The sequence below is a fragment of the Biomphalaria glabrata genome, chromosome 1 (genome assembly GCF_947242115.1).
Source record: "Biomphalaria glabrata chromosome 1, xgBioGlab47.1, whole genome shotgun sequence".
Lineage (NCBI taxonomy): Eukaryota > Metazoa > Mollusca > Gastropoda > Planorbidae > Biomphalaria > Biomphalaria glabrata.
The window spans coordinates 35,038,299-35,061,434 of NC_074711.1; the positions used below are offsets into that span (position 1 = coordinate 35,038,299).

The 23,136-nt window shown below is 34.4% G+C and overlaps 1 protein-coding gene across 8 annotated transcripts in view; it reads left to right on the top strand.

Annotated features, from left to right (window-relative positions):
• Positions 1–23,136, top strand: part of LOC106068544 (transient receptor potential cation channel subfamily M member 3-like) — a 173,091-nt gene that overhangs the window by 38,515 nt on the left and 111,440 nt on the right. For 7 of the 8 annotated variants that reach the window (XM_056033894.1, XM_056033902.1, XM_056033946.1 and 4 more), the window contains one exon: positions 194–310. In XM_056033894.1, the coding sequence (XP_055889869.1) occupies positions 194–310 (117 nt within the window). Of the gene's footprint in view, positions 1–193; positions 311–19,415; positions 20,007–23,136 lie in introns of those variants that run through there. The other variant, XM_056033907.1, reaches the window with a different exon arrangement.

Sequence of the window (23,136 nt, forward strand, 5' to 3'; positions counted from 1 at the left end):
CAAATTCAACTATTCCCCACAAATTCCCTTATCTATGTATCTATTTTGACCAGATCAGCATCAGATGCTATTTCAGTAGATGGAAGAAAAAATGAAAAGGAAATAAAAGGGCTCTGACAAAAAGATTTGGTATCAAACATTTAGACACAATTAATTCAGATTCAATTTGAGACTTTCTTTTTTTTTTCTCCAGCTATGGTCTACTGCAGCCGCTGGGATGGCATCCTCGCGGACATTAATCCCTAAAAAGGGAAGCCGGACATCATTAACCTCTTTACCTGCAGAGTTCCATTCTCTGAACAGACAAGTGGTAAGTAGGTCATCAAGATTTGTAACCCTACACACACACTTACTCCATGCTTTGTTGTTTGGTCTGTTGGTTTGTCATTTGAAAGGGTTTTACTATTTCTTTTTTAGTTTCTTTTTTTTTTTTTTTGTATGACCCAAACTCTCAACTTCAGTAGCCCACCGTTATATGTTCTGTGCTAGTTCTTTTCTTACGCACAATCTCATCTGCTCATGTTACGATGTTTGGAGGCTAATTTGTTTTAAATAGTTCTGAACGTCAATATTTAGAAATGTCCTTCTTTATTGCCGTCACTTTTCTTTTATGTGTGATGGTGAAACGTGTATTATAACACTTCCTCTTCACACGTGAAAATACCGGCCTGCAAACAATATCAAAAGCAGTATCCGGTTTTATTACTGGCAGCATTTACATTCATATAATTTATTTTAACGCTATAGCAAAACACAACCTTACATTTTAGATTCAGATCCTAACGTTAAGTAGATTGGGGATAAATAATTGCTACGCGTGAACATAGGAGGCGCTGAGGCTGAGCGGTAAAGCGCTTGACTTCCAAGCCGGGGGTACCGGATTCGACTGGGATTTTTAATATCGGGATCTCTGGGCGCCTCTGAGTCCACTCAGCTCTAATGGGTACCAAACCCTAGTTGGGTAAAAGTAAAGGAGAAGGTCGTTGTGCTGGCCAAATGACACCCTCGTTAACCGTGGGCCACAGAAACAGATGACCTTTACATCATCTACCCTATAGATCGCAAGGTCTGAAAGGGTAACTTTTTTTACAGGTGAACATATCAGTTATGACTACAGAAACTGGCTATTTTTGGATTATGGCCTCAGCAAGTCATACTTGTTACTGTATATCTGTTAACAGAGGTTTTATCTATTTATAGAAATTATTTTATGTCGGTTCCAATTTATGAATATGTTAACACTTCAGTAACGGTTTATCTGCGCTATATAAAAAAAAGGGGGGGGGGGAGGACAGGCTCATTTATATACTCTAATGTCTTGGAATTGAGGCCTCAAAGTTGTGGTTTATACATGCTCTTTAGTTTTTTATCAATACATAGATTTAATATGTCTACATTTCATGGTCCATAACTTTAAACAATTTACCTTAAATCACAGTTTTTAATAGATTCTCTCCCTTGTCTTTAGAAAGCATTGTTGTGATTCAAACCAACCTCTTATCTAAAATCATAGTGGAAAAATTATCACCGATCATAACATAATTATCACATCAAATTTTTTGTTTCTATGTATATTTTACCGACAAAGTACGAAATCCGGCATTCTCTAGAATGTCTAGGCATTCTAAAGAATGTCTGAAGGTTTCTAGCATTCTATAGAATGCGATCTGGACGTTTCTGAGAGCGAACAGAGAGAGAGAGAGACAGACAGATAGACAGGAAAGGAAACAGAGTGCGGGCCGTAAAATTTCATTGCAACAGATACACTAATTCACGGGCTAAAAAGTATGTTAGATTGATTGTTAAAATGTAGCCCGTTTATTACAATAAAAAAAAAGGGGGGGGGGGGGTTTCAGGCCATAATTATCAATATAAAGCCTGGGAACAAATAAACGGGTGTAGCCGATGTGTACTGCTAGTGCTAGATAGATTATTAATTATGATACTTCATAGTGTGTTGTATGATAGATGGAAGAAAAGAATGATACCAATGTTGCTATAACTACTAAAAAGGCTCCACGAGGCTAGATCGAAGCTGCTCCACAATTATTCATAGTCCATGACAATACATGAATCAATAAAAATAATTAACCAATTAGTTAAACTAGTTAATCAATAAGTGTTAATTAATCAATTTTGTTTTATTTAGAAAATAGAGAGTTAAACACTTAAAGTGTTAAGAGAAACGTAAATAACTTTGCGGTTCTTCCCTTTAGATAAGTCTTTTTTTATGTTTGTTACTATTACTTTTCTGTCCTGTCTATTTTATTTATTAACTAAGCTACAAAGTCAAATTTATTCAAAATCAATTCATTACAATATTAGTAGAATAGTGTGTGCTGTAGACCAGTGGTTCTCAAACTGTTATCCGCGGACCCCCAGGGCTCCTCGAGACGGCCTTGTCCCCAGACAGATGAAAATTGATACAATTAAAATAACTTCTTCGCTAAAAGCCCGTTTATCCGATCGAAAAATGTGAATGATAATCAACTCGCCACTCACTACTCTTTAAAATGTCTATCACGAAGATGTGGAGACATTCTTTGGTCGGATATTCCCGACTGGGTTGACAACTCACATCCCAAGCACAAATGAATCTCTACTGATACAAGAGTAGCTTAATGAAATATCCACAAACGAGAAACTGAAACCATTGTTTGTTACAAAGCTTACTCCAATTTTTCTATCCTGCTTGATGGGTCATTGTATGGAAGTTCTGGACTGCTTTCTCGTCATCTTATTTGGTGCAACGTAAATTAATTGCTCTAATGAACCTTATCACAAATAAAATAAACCTACTAGAAATTTGTTTTTGTGGAGATTTTTCGATTGCTGCTCAAAAACATTTCGCTGAGCATAATTAGACACATGCAATCTCATCAATTTCGTCCAAAACATTAATTTTTTAAAATGTTAATTTTAAGTTATAATTTTAACAATCACTCCTTCAACAAGGTGTTTATTATTATTATTATTTTCTTTTTTTTTTTTTTTTTAATTTGTAATGTATAAAGTTTGCATTTATGTACCTTTTTCACTTAGGGGTCTGTGGGCAAGTTTTGACTATATAAAGGAGTCCCTGGGTTAGAAAAGTTTGAGTACCACTGCTCTAGATTTGAGTATATGATAGACACATGCAGCACAACACATAGTAAGTTGGTGTCACAGCTTCAGTACGCATGCGAACTTAAATGGAATAGAACCTTCATATTTCAAAGAAATGTATTTAATGAGTCGAATTCAAATCTTGCTCCTGTTGGTGGAAACGTTTATGAATCGATGCAGACGTGGTTGTTGGCAATATAAATGTGTCTATTTAAGACACGTTTTGTCCACTTGGCATCAAGTAGTTTGAACATTTTACCAAACAGTGCAACAGTCGATTGACAATCTTTGCATCCTGATGTTGAAACCATAAACTACGGTCCGGCCAACTTTGTTTGCCCTGTTACAGTTTGGATCTTCTAGGCTCTCTCTCGCTCTTCTCTCTCTGTCTCAGTCACACTGTCTCTCTCTCTCTCTCTCTCTGTCTTCAATTCTCTCTCTCTCTCTTTCACCATCTCTCTCTGTCACCCTCTTTCTTTGTCACCCTCTCTCTCTTTCTGTCTCTCTCTTTCTCTTTCTGTCTCTCCCCCCCTCTCTGTCACCCTCTCTCTCTCTTTAACCTCTCCTCCAGTGGCCCAACATGCAGAGTGATTGGCTTATCGTCCCACTTGCTGATTTGAATGTTGGCTGCTATCTTAGTTTTAAGGCAAACCAAACGAGATTGAAATAATGACGCCTGTTTTTATCCTCTGATCGCCAGCAAATATTGAAGAAACATTCATTGTTTCGTCTTTTTGCTGGCCCATTAGCCATTCTTTAAATGTATTAGTGGGTAAGAAGTCCAATGATAGTATAAAACATTATTTATGACACTTGTGTATGTAATGTGAGAATCAAATCTGCTTTTCTTTACTAATTTCTTGTTCCTGTACGACAGTGTTTCTCTCATGACACCTTTTTTTTTTAAAAAAAAATCCCCTTTCAGACCATGCGGTTTATAAGGCAGATGGTGTTAAGGTCATCTGTTTCTTTGGCCAACGGTTAGCGAGAAGGGTGTCATGTAGTCAGCACAACGACCAACCACCTTTAATTTCCCCAACTAAAATCGGGTACCCATTAGAGTTGGGTGAACTAAAAATCCCGAAGTTCAAATTTCCAGTCTTCACCGAATTCGAACCCAGGATCCCAGGTTCGGAACCGAAGCGCTGAACCACTCAGCCACCGCGCCGCCCTAAGCGCTCCCTTTTATGCCCTTCCTTCCTTTCCTTTGTCTTTTGTGTGTGCGATCTTGGACATCAAATTATAGATCGCGACATTTATGTTCTTAAAACTGTGCGCCAAAAATTGTCAGTTTTATATATAGGCTACATGTACCAAAAGATCTGAAAATTTAACGTGTTATTACTTACCGTAGGTCTAGAACATATAAGCAACTTTCACAATCTTAATGCCAGCGGTTAATTTCTCCAAAATTATATATATATATATACATATGGTTCCCTGGTCATTTGTCCTCTGACCTATTTAGCCAACAGATAATAATTGTACAAAATTAAGAATTCAGCAATATTAATTTTTTTACATGACAAAAAGTGTGACATTAAAAAGAAATAAAATTTAATTTCATTTAAAAATGATATAAATATATCATAGTATATAGTAGGTACTTTAATGTTTAAACGGGGATGAAAACAAAGCTTATATAGGCGTTACGAATCGACTCCAGCGGAAAGGTGAAGAGTTTGTTGGAAACATGATCTCAAGGTTAAAAGTGACACGCCCGTATTCAAGAAACAGCTTTTGACCAAAAAAAAATTATTAAGCCAAACATTGTGTTTAAACTTTATCACTCTGGTTTAATTATAAGCTTTACAAAACTAAAACTAATCTGCTGGCCAGCGTGGAAAGAAATGAGTGCGTGGATAGGGAGCTGAGGGTAGTAAAACCTTATCAGGGATAGTTTATTGATTCAAGAGTGTTAGATGCCATTGATTTCGTAGCGATGTTTTGAGGTGTAAGTTGTCCGGCTTGGCAGTGCCCCAAGATCTGTTACTTTCTAAACTGGCCAACACTAAAGTAAATAGTGCTACAGTTGAGTGACCAATTTAGTTTTAATGATTTGTGTGACCCTATTGTAAAATGAGGGATGAATATTTGGTTAATAAATGTGTGTTATAGTAAGATCTTAAAACATTTTGCGGTAACATGTAACTATCAACTCAGTTTCACTTTTATAACCATATTTATTGAGTGGCATTCTTGAAATAATATCCAAATATTATTTATCCAATGTTATCATATAAAAACTAAAATTTCTATAGTGGATTACTTCCACTTTGTTTTTTTTAATTGGTATAAGTTAGGTTGTGCTGGGCAATGACCATTAGGTCTCTTTTTTTTTTTAGAAAAGACGCTATTAGTTTTGTGTGAAATGTCTGTTCGTCCGTCCCGTTTAGATCTCGTAAACTAGAAAAGATATTTAAAATCCGACATTACAATATTTTAGACCATTCAAAGTTCTGATGCAACTTTTTTTTTCCTGAAAGCGAAAAATCTAATTTTTAAATTCAGTTATGCAAGCATTTTTTTAAAGAGAAAAAGCTAATTAGTATGCATTATAAGTTAGACCTAATTTAAAATGAATAGTAATCTTGTAAACTACATTTTCTTGAACTTTTTATTATTTGTAGCGGAAATGTATTTTGAGGATTCGAATAAGAGATTAAATAATATTTCTATTACTATTATTATATTTTTAGGTTAATCACTTTTCAATTGTTTATGATTTAATACTTGTGAATTATGATAACTTACAAACAAGATGGCCCATAAAAGAGGCACATAAAGCCCAAAAAAGAGGCAAAGAAAAGAGGCCTAAGGCCCAAGGATTCCTATGATGATAAAGCTAAAACTGAATAGCGCAAATTCTGAGGTTTCCTTAAAAAAAAAAAAACAAGATTACAAAGAGAGTTTGTGTTACACAAACTCAGAGGCGGCCCCCGTCGATGTCGGATCCCTGTCGTATCTGCTTATTCGCAAATAATATTCAAGAGGTGATTTAATTTTGATGTAAAATGTTTTACACGTTTTGGATGTTCCTTCAGAGTTGAAGATAATTACTTCCTAGTCCAAACCTCCCGCAGGACGACGGGGGATGGGAGCGGGCAGGGTTTGAACCCTGGGCCATCCATAAATCTGAACGACAGTCCAGCGCGCAAACCGCACGACCAGGCAGCCATCCGATGGTCAAAAGTAATAATGTTTCAAAGATTCATTTGCCGTAAATTTAAATTTAATAAAAAAATAGTAGATTAGTTTTAGTATATTAAAACATTACAATATTGATCAAAACGTTTGGAAATGAAAATCTACACTTTTTTTTTACACTTTAAGTTTAGAAATTGAAATTCTACATCTTAATCTAGTCTATTTTAGTCTAAACTAGATCTAGAAATTCTAGATCTAGACTCTAAAATAATTTTAATTAGAATATAAATCCAGATCTAGATATACTGTAATAAAAATCTAGATCTAGTTTAAAAAATCTAGATTAGATCTAAATCAAGATATCATTCCTTTTTTAAACGCGAGTCACATAACGAGGCTTAATAAACATTACTATACCGAGTTCTTTTTTCATTTCATTTGAAGAATTAATTCCATATAACGTCAGAGGGAAAAAAAAAACACTACGTCACACGGCCTAGCTAGACTAAAAATCGCCTTCATCTATAAGAGCCATTTATCGAGTGTTCATAGACTTTGGTGCACCGAGTGCGTTCTTTAAGCATTTCATTTAAAGAATTCATTCCATATGACGTCAAAGGAAAAAAAACACTACGTCACACGGCCTAGCTAGAATAAAAATCGCCTTCATCATTACGAGCCTTTTATCGAGTGTTCATAGACATTGGTGCACCGAGTGCGTTCTTTTAGCATTTCTTTTAAGAATTCATTCCATATGACGTCAAAGGAAAAAAAAACACTACGTCACAAGGCCTAGCTAGACTAAAAATCACCTTTATCAACACGAGCCATTTCTCGAGTGTTCATAGACATTGGTGCACCGAGTGCGTTCTTTTAGCATTTCATTTAAAGAATTCATTCCATATGACGTCAAAGGAAAAAAAAACACTACGTCACAAGGCCTAGCTAGACTAAAAATCACCTTTATCAACACGAGCCATTTCTCGAGTGTTCATAGACATTGGTGCACCGAGTGCGTTCTTTTAGCATTTCATTTAAAGAATTCATTCCATATGACGTCAAAGGAAAAAAAAACACTACGTCACAAGGCCTAGCTAGACTAAAAATCACCTTTATCAACACGAGCCATTTCTCGAGTGTTCATAGACATTGGTGCACCGAGTGCGTTCTTTTAGCATTTCATTTAAAGAATTCATTCCATGTGACGTCAAAGGAAAAAAAAACACTACGTCACACGGCTTAGTTAGACTAAAATATGTTTTCATTAATACAAGCAATTTTTTCGAGGGTTAATAGACATTGGTGCACCGAGTGCGTTCTTTTAACATTACATTTAAAGAGTCCATTCATATGACGTCAAAGAAAAAAAATTCCATTACCTCACAATAGGCTAGTACCGGTACCATAAAAAAAAATGTCTTTATTTACACGAGATATTTAACGAGAGTTCATAGACATTGGTGCACTGAGTTCTAATAGATATTATTTAAAAAGGATCAAAGCCACATTGTTTTTGCGTTTTGTCTGTCAGTCGGTCTGTCCGTTATCTTGATATAAAAAAAACAACTAAAAGTTATTAAAAATTGATTAACCTTTATTTTACGTTTCAAAACATCGCAATAATTTTTAGGTATGAACACAATTGAAAAGTTTATATAATAGATTGTTCCGGATGTTTGTATAAATAGTAAAAGAAAAAGAGAATTTCAGATAAATGTAATACCGTTAATTAAATTTTTTGGATGGTCTCGTATAAAAATTAGATGTACTACAGCCACGTGGAGAGATTTTCATACCTTACTTTGGTGTTTGGATTCTGTTTTCCTTAAAAATCGGAACATAATATTAACGATAATTAGATTTTTTAATGTTTTAGGTAGAAAGTTAAATGTACTGTAAGAGAGTAGTGAGTTAAAATATTTTTCATAAAAATCCGTAAAAACATTATTTCGTAAATGAGAAGATTATTTGTTTATTAATTAGAAGAGGGAGTTCAAACAATTATTTGGCGTTAGTAGATTTTTAAATAAATTCGGAAATTTCTGGCGACGATTTGTAAGAAACAAAATCCGGAACTTTCTTTATCGATTAAAAAACTTCTATGTTATGTTTTACAAGAAAATTAAATGTCTAAAAAGTAATTTTCAGTAATCAATTCTAGTAAATTAATTTTTTTAAAAGCCTTATGCGATTTCAAACAATCATTAGGCATAATTCATGTTTTATAAAACAATATCCGGAACATTTTTACAATTAATGAAATATAAGTCAGTATAGAGATTATGATTTAGCATTAATATGCTATTTACATAAAAAACGGAACAACATATTATTGATAATGTGTTTTTGCAACGTTTAAGCATGGAAATTGAATGTAATATAAGTTAGAAGAGCAAACAAACATTTGTTGGCGTTGATTAGTTTTGCACAAAAAAATCCGGAACAATCAATTTTAGATACTTAAAACTATTGAGATGTTATGGGAGGAACATTAAAGGGTAAATCAGATTTTCAATAGCTTTTAGAGTTCTAGTTTTTTAAATCTAATCGTGACGGACAGACCGACCAACAGACAAAACGCACAAAAATAAGCTTCTTTTATTCGGATGGGGGCACTAAACAAAAAATAAATAAAATCTGATTTTTTAAAAAAGTTTAAGGAATTGGTTTAGCACCTGGTCATGTTGCGACGTTACGCTACTGCACGAAAATCGCTGCATAAAAAGTCCATTTAAAAAAATGTGCGTGATATTTACATACAAAGTGCATTATTAGCCTTTATAAACAAACAGAAATGTTTTCTTTTAATTTTAGCAGCTAGTTGACCAGAAAAAACGTCTTTAACTATTATTTGTATTTGTTGTAAACATTTCCTGTACATTTTAAAAATATATTTGACTTAGTGATACTGAAAATACACAAAAATTGTCTATCTTTGTTAGCATATTGTAACATTGCCTCCCTTACATTTACGTAATTGTTTTAGAATTGGTGTATTTTTATGAAAAAATCGCTTGCATAATTAATTTTATAAATAAAACGGTTTGCTTTTAGAAAACCAAAAGTAGCCGTTGCACCTAAACTTTTCAAGCCGGATTTAATGATGAAATAATATTTTTCATATCTCTTCTAGTTTTCGAGATCTGAGTGTGACAGACGGACAGACGGACATTTTGCACAAACCTAATAGCGGCTTTTTCCCCTTACGGGGGCCGCTAAAAAAGAACAATTACAATATTTACAACACTTCAGTTAGACTAGGAGAGGCGCGGTAGCTGAGCGGTAAAGCGCTTGGCTTCCAAACTGAGGGTCCCGGGTTCGAATCCTGGTGAAGACTGGGATTTTCAACTTCGGAATCCTTGGGCGCCTCTGAGTCCACCCAGCTCTAATGGGTACCTGACATTAGTTGGGGAAAAGTAAAGGCGGTGGGTCGTTGTGCTGGCTACATGACACCCTCGTTAGCCGTAGGCCACAAAAACAGATGAACTTTACATCATCTGCCCTATAGACCACAAGGTCTGAAAGGGGAACTAGTTAGGCCAGGTTCACATCTAACTTTGCATTCACTTGCACCTATCCTTTGATCCTTTGACCGTTTAGGCACTAAAGATCTGTCAACCTTTTTTCTCCATTCTTATCTCTCATTTGTCTTTGATATAATTTCATTTGGATGTTCTTTCTGAAAATATTGAATCCTGCCTGGGTGGACCTCTTCGGGGGCCGATTTTGAGTTTGTGTTTCCACACAAACTGTCTTTGTAACCATATTTTTTTTTCTTTCTTCAAAACATGAGACATAACTAAATCTGACCTTGTCAAAACAATCCCAGCTACTCTGTAACAGGCAAAAACTTTTTTTGGGCGAGTCAATTGAAAAAAATTGAAAGTTTTCATTGGGTGCTTTAAAAATGACAAACAGAAACTGATGCCTTTGTAATGATGTTAAGTCGAAACTCTTCACTCCATTCATCTATTTCAGGAGTGGATTTGATTTACATTTTAGGAGGTCCGATGGTGGGAGATCACTCAATGTTTCTTGCCTATCGTTTCCTTACTTACTCACATATTCAGGAATGCTAAAGCTGGACAGCTTTTTCACACCTGTTTTTGTAATTAATGTATACATGGATTGGATTACTTCCAAAATAAATTTCATAATCACGTTAAGTTTTGTTTTTTTTTACGTCTTGTTCGAGGTTGTCTGTACAAATGTGTATATACATATATTTATAATTTCGCTTGTTAAAGGTTGTCTGTACAAAATGTGTATATATATATACTTTCACTTGTTTGAGGTTGTCTGTACACAATGTGTATATACATATGTTTATAATTTCGCTTGTTTGAGGTAGTCTGTACAAAATGTGTATACACATATATACTTTCGCTTGTTTGAGGTTGTCTGTACAAAATGTGTATATAAATATATTTATAATTTCGCTTGTTTGAGGTTGTCTGTACAAAATGTGTATACATATATATACTTTCGCTTGTTTGAGGTTGTCTGTACAAAATGTGTATATACATATATTTATAATTTCGCTTGTTTGAGGTTGTCTGTACAAAATGTGTATACACATATATACTTTCGCTTGTTTGAGGTCTGTACAAAATGTGTATGCACATATATACTTTTGCTTGTTTGAGGTTGTCTGTACAAAATGTGTATACACATATATACTTTCGCTTGTTTGAGGTTGTCTGTACAAAATGCGTATACATATATATATATATACTTTCGCTTGTTAGAGGTTGTCTGTACAAAATGTGTATACACATATATACTTTCGCTTGTTTGAGATTGTCTGTACAAAATGTATATATATATATATATATATATATATATATATATATATATATATATATATATATATATATATATACTTTCGCTTGTTTGAGGTTGTCTGTACTAAATCTAAATGTGTATACATATATATTCTTTCGCTTGTTTGATCTCTTGTTGACGGTATTGGTAACATCCATCCATCCCAGTGGCGCTACATGGAGGGCCCTGGCCTGCTCTAGCACATCTCTCCATTCGGATCTATTTTTTGCTGTACGTCTCCGTGCCCGGACTTTAAGCTGTTGTAGATCTGCCTCTACGTCACCGTATTCGTGGTCTGCCATTGGGGCGCCTGCCTTTTGGTTTTTGCCGGTGAACAATCTTTGCTTCTCTGTTCTCTGCAACACCAATGAAAAAGATATTACCAGATTTTGTGTGTGTGCGTATGTTTTCATTCTGTTAAATTTTTCATCTGTTATATTGCAAACCTTTACATGCTATTTAAAATCATTTTTTTTTTAAAGAAGGTAAAATGACAGCACGGACTTAAATCGATGACGTATTAGAATTTTCTTATTTTTTATTGACTTCATCGCGCTTAAAATATGTTCATAGGTGCAACAGTGCGACTGCTAAGCAAGGTCATGTAAAGCGTGCCCTTTTTTTTAACTAGGCATTCATAGTGTATGCACAGACATACAATCCAATTTTTTTGTGTGTGGGTCTTATCCCCAACTGGAATACAAGTGTACCTACCTATACGTATTATTGTATAGTCCAAGGCGTTTAAGTATAGGAAGAAGAGATAACCAGAAAGAAGAGGGCATCTGAGCAGGCCACACTTTCACCTGTTATCCATGTGGCTGGCAAAGCTTTTCCACAACATTGCTTTTTAACCACTAGAGAAAGAACTCTACTTCTTCGTTCTCATTTTTCTTGTCGGAGGGTTCATATTAGTAATCCTATATCTGAAATGAACTGCGCAGTGGTTTCCAGATTAGGCAGGTTTCCTTTTTCTAGTATAGGAGGGTTTCGGGGCAATAGTCTTGTTCGGGCCTCTTGATATAGTATGCAGCTTTCAAGGACATAGTCAGCAATCTTTGGTGATGCCCCACAATGGCAAGTTTCGCTAGTCCCGACTTTAAGCTTTCGGAACATATTGTCTCATTCTGTTGTGCCCTGTGCTGGGGCGAAAAATTATGCGTTGGTCATGTCAAGACAACTTATAACAGGCGTCCTTTTCTTTGTAATTGAGATGTGAGCTGGTCCAAAGGCAAGAAATTTGAGACCCGGACTTTTTAAAACTTAAAACTAAGACAAATACTCTGTGTTGAACATAATTATGACTGTCAGTCTTGTATCACAAAGCAGAGGTGCAGTGAGCAAAACTTTCACCTGGAAAGGTACTGTATTGGCGCCCCCCCCCCCCCTCCATTTACCATGAACATCACATAGAAATATAGACATAAATAAAATAAAGTATTTCATAATAGTATAATACAAATAACCTTTGAATGTATTACCTAACTATAATATCTACCTACAATAGTTTTTTTTGCCGCAACTCTGCGTGTGACGCCCCCTTGAGAGTAGCGCCCATGGCATCGTGCCCCCTTGCCCCCCCCCCCTTTCACTACGCCTCTGCCACAAAGAAAGCTTTACCTTCTCCTAAATTTGAATAGCATCATCTGAACTATCTCCATATTGAATTTTAGAGTCAGACATTTTGTTGCTGCGGTCAAAAGAAAAAAAAAGTGTCATGAATTGCTACAACAACAGGCATTTTCAGTTCAGCCTACACGAGTCGTGCCCAGAACAAATCCTACTGTGAGACTAACACCAATCACTAGTGTCGTTTGATGGTAATCCTCATCCATTTGACCCCCTGCTCCGCATTATTTAATCTTACAATGGTCAATCAATAACTTCACACAAAATATTAATACATTTGTAATCTGTTATTCTCCGTGTTTTTTTTTTTTTTGTTTTTTTTCAACCTTATCTGGTTTTAGATAATTTAGCGGTAACCACATTAACAAAACTTAAATAAGCTGAAAACATTTTTTTGTTTTACGAAACCTTTTCTTTTTTCTCTGTGTAATTTAAAATTGCTGTCAGCCACTAGATTTCTGGCGAAGATTTGCAGAAAATGAATGGGTACCTCTTCTCACGCCAATGTCAGCGTAATATCTTATGCAGGGCAGAGGGTCACGTTTGTTACGTAGTCTGCCGTCACGTGACTAAACTTGAATAAAGAGTGCTGGCATCTGTTGTGTCCCTGCCTATTTCAACCTCCTACAAAGAGCGCCGTTTTTGTCAGCCAATCACAACTTTGACTATGCTAAATAAAATTCACTATGTCCTTTGGAGATCAGCTGTTTTGTAGTCAACACATTACTTCTTGGACCTTGGTATAGATCAGGGCAGAAAATTCCATTTTCCACTCAGTCGCTGGACCCTTAATTTGTATGTTATATTTGCTGTAACGATTATGTGCACAACTAAGGGTATTCCTTTTGTCAGAGCCAGAAGGCATCCATATCCAGAGCTGGCTTGCATATCCGTCATGTTTTTTGAAGCCAGATTTATTCTTGCCGATCATTTCTGTATGCTTCCTTCCCGGTATTGTAAGTGTTTGCTGCTTTCGTTCTTAGTTTATGTACTTTGCTGCTGTCCTCTTTGCTTGAAACGCGACATTGACGGCTCTATGCCGTAAGGAACATCAAGTGCTTGTCTTGAGTGTCGATTCCACGTTACTTGAGAGAATGTTTATATTCTTCTGTTGATCTCCATGGGAGCGCTTTCCAACTCAAAGCGCCAAATAATAAAGTCGTTTGGGGTTGCGATAGTCAGGCATATTGATTACATGTCCAGCTCATAATAGTTGGGACCTTTTTTTTTTGTTGTGGCATGGATACTATGTATTTGTGACATAAGTAAGATTTCGCAGCCTGATATGTGGTCAAACCAATGGATTAACTAAAACGTAATTAAAACAGAAACAAGAACAAGATTACAAAGAGAGTTTGTGTTCCCACACAAACTCAGAGGCGGCCCCCGTGGGAGACGGATCCCTGTCGGATCCGCATATTCGCTGGTCGACTAAGGATGGCATCGAGCAGGGTATGAAACCGACACCGTAGAGATAATCAGTCCTGCGCGCTAACCGCACGACCAGGCATTGCTCTTAATCTAATGACAAACTGGTTACAAACTAATAGCCTACTATTGATAATATATCTAAACTAGACCAAGAAATTCTAGATCTAGATTCTGTAATGCTTTTAATTAGAACTTAAATCTAAATCTAGTTTTTAAAATCTAGCTCGTGTAAGAAAAAAAATCTAGATCTATTGTAAAAAATCTAGCTCTAGTGTAAAAAAAAATATCTAGATCTAGTGTAAAAAATCTAGATTAGATCTAAATCTAGCTATTATGTCTTTTTAAAATGCGAGTCACATTACGAGGTTTAATAAACATTACTATACCGAGTTGTTTTAGCATTAAAAGAATTTATTCCATATGACGTCAAAGGAAAAAAATCCACTACGTCACACTGCCTAGTTAGACTAAAAAATGTCTTCTATACGAGCAGCTTGTTGAGGGTTCATAGACATTGGTGCACCGAGTGAGATCTTTTAGCATTTCATTTAAAGAACTAACTCCATATGACGTCAAAGGAAAAAGATTCCATTACGTCACACGTTCTAGTTAGACTAAAAAATGTCATCTATACGAGCAGCTTGTCGAGTGTTCATAGACATTGATGCACCGAGTGAGATCTTTTAGCATTTCATTTAAAGAATTAACTCCGAATGACGTCAAAGGAAAGATTCCATTACGTCACACGTTGATGTGCTAGTTAGACTTAATATATATATATATATATATATATATATATATATATATATATATATATATATATATATATATATATATAAGGATTAAAGACGCTTTTTTTTTGTTTTGTCTGTCAGTCTGTCTGTCCGTTATGTTAATAGCCAGAAAAAAATAATAAAAGCTATTGAAAATCTTATTAAAATTTAATTTCCCTTCCGAAACATCGCATTAGTTTTAAGTTTCTATAATAGATTGTTCCGGATGTTTATATATTTATAGTGAGAGAAAATAAGAATTCCAGATTAATCAAATGCCGTTAATTAAATTTGTGGGATGGTCTATTATGAAAATTGGATGTACCATAGCCTTATGGAGATTTTTTCAAACCATACTTTGGTGTTAGGAAGTTGTTTTCCTTAAAAATAGGAGCATAATATTAACGATAATTAGATTTTCTAACGTTTTAGCTAGAAAGATAAATGTAGTGTAAGAGAGAAGTGCGATTTTACATAAATAGAGTTAAACTATTGTTCATAAAAAATCCGGAACAGCCAATTTTCGTAAATAAGAAAAGTTTTTGTTTTATTTATTAGAAGAGGGATTTCAAACATTTATTAGCGTTATTAGATTTTTCATATAAAATTCGGATCATTTTTGGCGACGATTTGTAAGAAAATTAAGGTAATGTAGGTCGATTTCTTTTTCGAATCTAAATCCGGAACATTCTTTACCGATTAAACAACTTTTATTTTGTTTAGGCAAGAAAATTAACTGTAAAATAAGTCATAACCTATTGTCGATATTTTTGAAAAAATAAAATTATTTGACATATTTTTGTTTTAAATTAAAAATTCGGAACAATTGATATTGATAAATAAACTATAGTGACACAGTGTCAAAGAATATAAGTGTAATATTAGTCAATTATGCGATTTCAAACAACCATTTGACATAATTTTTTTTTATAAAACAATATCCGGAACAACTTTATTAGAAATTAAATATAAATCAGTATAGATATTTTTATTTAGCATTTATATGCTATTTACATTAAAAAAACCGGAACAATATATTAAAGATCATGTGTTTCTTGCAACTTTAAGCATGGAAATAAAATCTAATATAAGTTAGAAGAGCAAACAAATATTCATTGGCATTAATTTGTTTTTCACAAAACATCCAAAACAATCTATTATAAATACTTAAAACTATTGCAGTATTTCTGAATGAAAAATTAAATCAGATTTACAATAGCCTCTAGTGTATTTTGTTTATCTAATCATGACGGACAGACTGACCAACAGACAAAACGCACAAAAATAATCTTCTTTTATTCGGATGGGGGCACTAAACAAAAAATAAATAAAATCTGATTTTTTTAAAAAGTTTAAGGAATTGGTTTAGCACCATAGCATGTTGCGACGTTACGCTACTGCACGAAAGTCGCTGCATAGAAAGTCCATTTTTTAAAATGTGCGTGATATTTACATACAAAGTGCATTATTAGCCTTTATAAACAAACAGAAATGTTTTCTTTTAATTTTAGCAGCTAGTTGACCAGAAAAAACATATTTAACTATTATTTATATTTGTTGTAAACATTTCCTTTATAAATATATTTGACTTAGTGATACTGAAAATACACAAAAAATGTACATCTTTGTTAGCATATTGTAACATTGCCTCCCTTACATTTACGTAATTGTTTTAGAATTGGTGTATTTTAATGAAAAAATCGCTAGCATAATTAATTTTATAAATTAAACGGTTTGCTTTTAGAAAACCAAAAGTAGCCGTTGCACCTAAACTTTTCAAGCCGCATTTAATGATGAAATAATATTTTTCATATCTCTTCTAGTTTTCGAGATCTGAGTGTGACAGACGGACAGACAGACGGACAGACGGACATTTTGCACAAACCTAATAGCGGCTTTTTCCCCTTACGGGGGCCGCTAAAAACATAACAATACTTACAACAAAAAAAAGTTTATACTAAGTGTCATCGTATCAATTAACTTGGATCAGTCATATGATAAAATTTGTAATTTAGATCTAGACTAACAACAATAAATTGTGCGATTAGAAATATTTTAACCAATAGTTTTTGGTTTTGTACGATTTTTTTCCCTTGTTAGATAACACACACAAAAAAAAAATTACCAATAGTTAATTAACTTATTGTGTTTTTTTTTCTTTTTTCTATTGATTCTGAGTCAGGTACTAGAAATAATTGTGCAGAATTTCAGCTTGATCCGAGAATATACGAACTTTTTACCAGACAGATAAGAGTTGATATAAGTTTTGTAAAAAAAAATAATAATAAAAAAATGGCCATGCTAATAATACTATGATACGCGATGTTCTTTGTTTGTAAGTGTCCTTAGTAAATCGTGCTTGTTTTTCTGAAGTGTTCATCTCATTAGCTAGGATAAATGTTTGACCGTTTCTTGCTTGCTGTCTGTTGTGTATGGTTTGAGAACAGTTGGTATGGTGTTGGCAGCCCTCACAGTTCCATAGTGCCACAAGTAGACTCTTCTTCCTACTTTACTCTCCCTGGGTGCGTGTATAGTTCGCCTGTCTAAACAAGGTCTGACATCTTCAAAACCACTCTGGCCTGGTTCACTCTTACTTTGACAGGCTTAACCTTTGCTAATATAGAGCGTGGAATAAAAAAAAATTCATTTTGTTTCTTCTTAATGTCTCAAGTATTGATTGAACGAGAGAGCCAAAACTTGTCCGAGCTAATCATTATTTATGATTTTTCATTGTTGACACATACACAGTTTACACAAACACAGTTGTATCAACGTGTGAGTTTGATCTTGAAATGCTTGAACAATTTACGAGCTCATCAGAGCGCAAACATATAGCAAGAAATAATTCAGCAAATACAGGTAGACAAAAATCAGTTTCAACCATTCTGTTCACATTGATTACGCAAAGAAAATGTAGAAAGGTAGATTGACAAGAATTAGTTTTTACTTTTTTTTCTCCATTTTCTTACCGTATAATCTGTTCTGCATGTCATGCATCTGTTGATAAAACCTTATAAACTAGAACTTTGCGAGATGCATAAGATCGTCTCTCGAGACGTAAAATGCTATATATATAATTAGAAAGTAGAAAGTAAGGCGTATGTATGTATGTATGTATGTATGTGCCGAATAGAAATTAAAACGTTTGACCAATCTTAATAAAACTTGGCATAAATGTTCCTTGGGTACTAACTTAGACCGTAGTGTATGTATTGTAGCCCTAAAACAAACTTAAGACCCTCAACAAAAAAAAAGTTGACCAACTCTATGAAAGTATAGTATTTTATAAATCTAGGCCATGTTTACTATGTTGACATGAGAAAAGATCGAAAGGATTTAGATCTAGATCTAATTTTAAGAACTACACTTTGCGCATATAGTTTTTTACTTAGACACACGAAAATACAAAAGAAGGTCCATTGATTTCATTATATAATAAAATTAACCTTCAAATTTAATTTTTCAAAATCATTTTTTACATAAATGCGTTCCTAATATCTGCGAATTCAGATTTCCTGATGAACATTCTTTCATTAGACAATACCGTAATAATAATAATAATAATAATAATAATAATAATAATAATCTTTATTATCCGTAAGGAAATTTGTCTTACAATTTGTGCATTACACCAAACAAAAAACATTATAACTATAAGAAACCAGAGTGTACATTCACACCAGACTCACTCATAATTTACATGTGACTGGCAGCGGGTAATATCTGTCTAGTATATATATATATATATATATATATATATATATATATATATATATATATATATATATATATATATATATATATATATATATATATATATCGATAGAGCGAAACCGAATATTACTCCTCTGTTAAGTGTTGGGTGTCTTGCTTGGACTAAGATTGCCTCATGATTGGAAGTGTACAGTTGAGCAATCATGAAGAAACTGTAACCCTAAATAGCATAGTCATAAAAACAAGCCAAGTAGTTTATAGCGTATCGATTTCTTTTGTGTGAGTGTGTCTGCTAGCTTGCTCTAGATCTTGACAAGAGTCACTTGACTTGAACAGGGCCTGAGAGTACCACAAGTCACTGAAGATACTTGCTCATTTTTTTGTCACAAGTATCTTGTTCAATAAGTGAATTAGTTCTTTGATTTCAGAGTAACTTCACAGGCATAAATACCACTAGCAAAATGTTTATTAGAATAGAAACTAGGTCTACATTGTGCTGTTATTTTTCATAGTAATCAGACTAAAGAATTAATATCTGAAGTAATTTTCAGGTACAAACCTAGCTTTGAAAAAGTCGGATTTATCGACCTTTCGTCTTTCATTTGCTTATAAACTAAAACTTATTTTGCCACTCAATAATCTAGTTGTGTATTTCCAATGACTGTCGTACCGCTAGTCTAAGCCTACATTTATCTACAAATAATGAGCTACAGGAAATCAATGCCTTGTTACGATTTGTTTTTCTCATCCTGGTTTGTACATTCTCAATGTGTGTGGTGCTCCTTTCCTTTTCTTTAAGTGTCTTTCTGAACTTTAGTTTGAAAGCTCTGTCGCAAAGTGAACAAATAATGATAATAAACTATGTTCCATGAAAATTATAATATGGATTTGATCAAAATTGATAAATAGTGAAAACATTTTTTTTTCGAATTTAGCACATCCGAAACTAAGGCATCTAATTGATATTATAGAGCTTAGGGTCATCCCATTCAACGTTTAGATTCGCTATATGTTTGTCCTGGCAAAAGAGCCATAAAATACATGCATTTCCGACGTCCTGCAATCATCCAGTGAGTGATAGAGAAGTAGAGAGACGACACCCAAGGTTCTATTGATTTGCCGTCTGTTTCAGCCCTCGTAGCTTTTTTTTGCTTGTGTGTCTCTCCTTTCGTATGTTCAACATTACTCATCCTGCTCACTAGCTCTGTCGGAGCAGGCTTACCTAGTCATCACGTATCTGTTCCTAATAGATCTACATCTCTCTTTCACAATGTGGTGTTGTTACCCGTGGACAGACTTGGATTATTTCTTGCTTTAAGTTATTTACAAAGTGATACTTTTGTTGTTTGGATGTGATCAATTTGGATTTCCGCATGTCTGCGTGTAGGTCTAGCGGCAAGTGTTTGTAAACACTGAGATCTCTCTCTCTCTCTCTCTCTCTCTCTCTCTCTCTCTCTCTCCATGTGTCTACTCTGCTAGCACACGGTGTTGACTTACCTGAGGTTTAAATCTACCTGATATCGCCTATTTTGAGATTTGTATTGTGTTCATTTCTTCAGAAGATTTATTGCAGTCATTTCGCTCTTATTGATTTTGTGTGAAACATAATTTGTTTTTATGTTTCATTAAACAGCTCGTTGCTAAGAAACATATCTATTAAGCCTGTTAGAATAGTGAGTGGCGGGGTAATTCGTTTGCACAGATCTACATTCATTTTACCTTCCTCACTCTTTTCTCTGACACCTAGTTTCATTTACTCCGTTAAATTTTTTTTATAACATAGAACAGAGACATTGTAAAAAAAAATAGTTGTATCACTGGCGTTTAAAATTTGCGACTGAATGTAGACATTGTTTCATATCAGTGATAAGGTTAGACTTTTTTTTTTTTTTGGCACACATTTATACTATAATTTCATAATAACTTTTATAATACATTTTCATGATACATTTTTATTGCGTTAATCCGTTTTGACATAACAAAAGTAGTGTTGAAAGGTTTGGTGTTCCTGCGAAACAAATATTGTGTATGTATATATATAGAGAGAGATATCGATTCATTTTATTTTCTTCGCGCTCAACTATTTCTAAGCATCGGCCTTTTTTTACTCTGTGACGGGCATACTTGATGTTTCTGTTCAGGCGATTTCAACAAACCTAGTTCGCTCTGAGAAAGTAACTTTTGTTCTTTTTTCATCTGTTAAGTTTGAAAAGACTCATTTAATAATAATAAAAGGTAATGTTTCCTTACAGTGTTGCTAGGAATGGCGGTCATCAAATATTCAGCAGCACTTCTTAACATTAATCTAGGCGCCGTGTTTTGGGTTTCTTATCAGCACGGCTTAATGAGAGAGCAAGTACAATCGATATATGAAGTCTCCCATTGGTTATAGTCTACAGATGTATTGTTGTAGCCTTAGAAACGCTTGGTCCTGTGTGTGAGAACAGTTGTTTATTTAGTCACGTTTAGCTGCTTAGCGAAGAAGAATACTATCATTTTAATGTCATATAATAGATTGGTGGTTTTTATAAGGAAAGCTATATTCGATTGTATCAAAAACTTCTCGCTGAAGCACACTGCTTGTATCTGTGTCAAAAGATCTAGTGACTTTATTGGTATTTTGAAATGACTTGTAACCAGACAATCATTTCTGGAGACACAAGTGTGAAGAGTCTAATTTAAGATAAAACATTCCTCATTTGTTTCATGTGTTTTGGTGTCATTTACGCATTTCATATGGGACTATTCAGGACAATCGTAGATGTATTTTAAAAGTTAGAAAATTTTAAAAGAACGTTTTACATCGATTATTTCTAAATGCTTTGTCAATCTCGAAGTTTGTATTTATAAAGGCTTTAGAGACTCGTCTAATGTATGCACGTTTGAGAATAAATTAGCATATTTCTCCTGGTATTTCTGTCTTGATAATTTAACTATTGCTATGGCTATTTTATCTTCAGCCCCTTCTTTCTTTGTATTTTATATTTTAAAGCGTTAATTTTATACCGATGCAATTAAATAATACTTAGAGTTTCGATAAAAATATCTTCTCTCTTTCTTTATCTCTCTCTCTCTCTCTCTTCTCTCTCTCTCTCTCTGTCTCTCTTTATATATATATATATATATATATACATAACTAATATCTATTTCCATTATATAAAAATGTAGAGCTGGTGTAGAGCACAATTGAGGAACAGAAGACAATAAATATATTGTTGGTTGGCCTCCTTCAGTCATGGTTCATGTCGTAGAACATTTGTTCATGGAACTGTAGAGCCCTTTTCAGAAGAGACATTCCCGTCCACATACAACGCAGGTAGAGGTGGCATTGGCTTTGGTGGTAGAGGAACCAGCCATTTTACGTATGGTTCGCGTTTCTTTCTGAGCTGATGCCAATGCTTTTATCGCTGCCCTCACCTTTCTTTGTGACCATCTCTCTTCACATAGTGTGGTCTAGGGCTATGTCTTCCCAGTGGTCAGCATTGATTTGAGGTCCCGTTTGATTACATCCACATATCGGAGCTAGGGGCGAACAGTTTTTCTTGTACCTATCGCGAATTTGGAATGGAAACATAGGATATAATAATTAGAGCAAAGAATCGAGGATTGAAAAAAAAAGTGTTTTGAAATAGGAAAAGTACTCTCTGATAATTGCAACATTGATTGGATCTTTTTCAAGTTCAGCTTGATAACATTAAGGACAGATTCTGGAAACTTGAAAATAGGATATTTAATTTTAAAATGCTATCACTTTAAGTGTTTTGGAAAGAAAAACGCCCCTTTAGCAGAGATTGTTCGTATGACCGAGTGAAACAATTTTTATTTATGTTTTTATTTCTATTTCGTTCCATTGAGTATGACATAAATATTTTATAGTTTGAAATGGAAATGTAAAGAGTTTAACACTTTCCAAGACATGAGCTAAGGGCAACTAATGCACTCAATCGACCGTGTTATACCGAAACATAAACACTGGGTTTTTAATTCACACCGTCACATTTTTCTTATACCGAGCACCTAGTGCTATGTTATCTTTCATTCCGAGTGAGAATTAGTAACAGTGGAAAGAATTGTTTCCGATTCTTACGGGGAAAGAAGCTTCGATTCCTATAGAAATATATTCTCGACCTATTGCTTCTGCTCCATTGTCTTTGATTTATTTTATGAACGAATGTAATGCATGGTATCATCCTAACTATGTAAGTAGCTTCATTAACCTGCCCACCCCATGTCCTTTGTATATCGTGAAGCTGTTTCTTCACGTCATCCTTCCCACCCCGCACCTCCTCCGTGTAGCAAACATTTCACCTTTATCACGAAATATGTGTTGAAAGTATTGACTCTCCCCCATCCCTTCCCTTATCGTTGTCACATCTAGTCACAAACACTCGCCCTTTTCTGACCAATGCAAACAAATACTCGCCCTTTGCTGACCAATGCAAACAAATACAAGCGCACATTTGGCTCCTTCATGTTTGGGTTCGGACGTGCAGCTAGCACTGTCATATTGTTT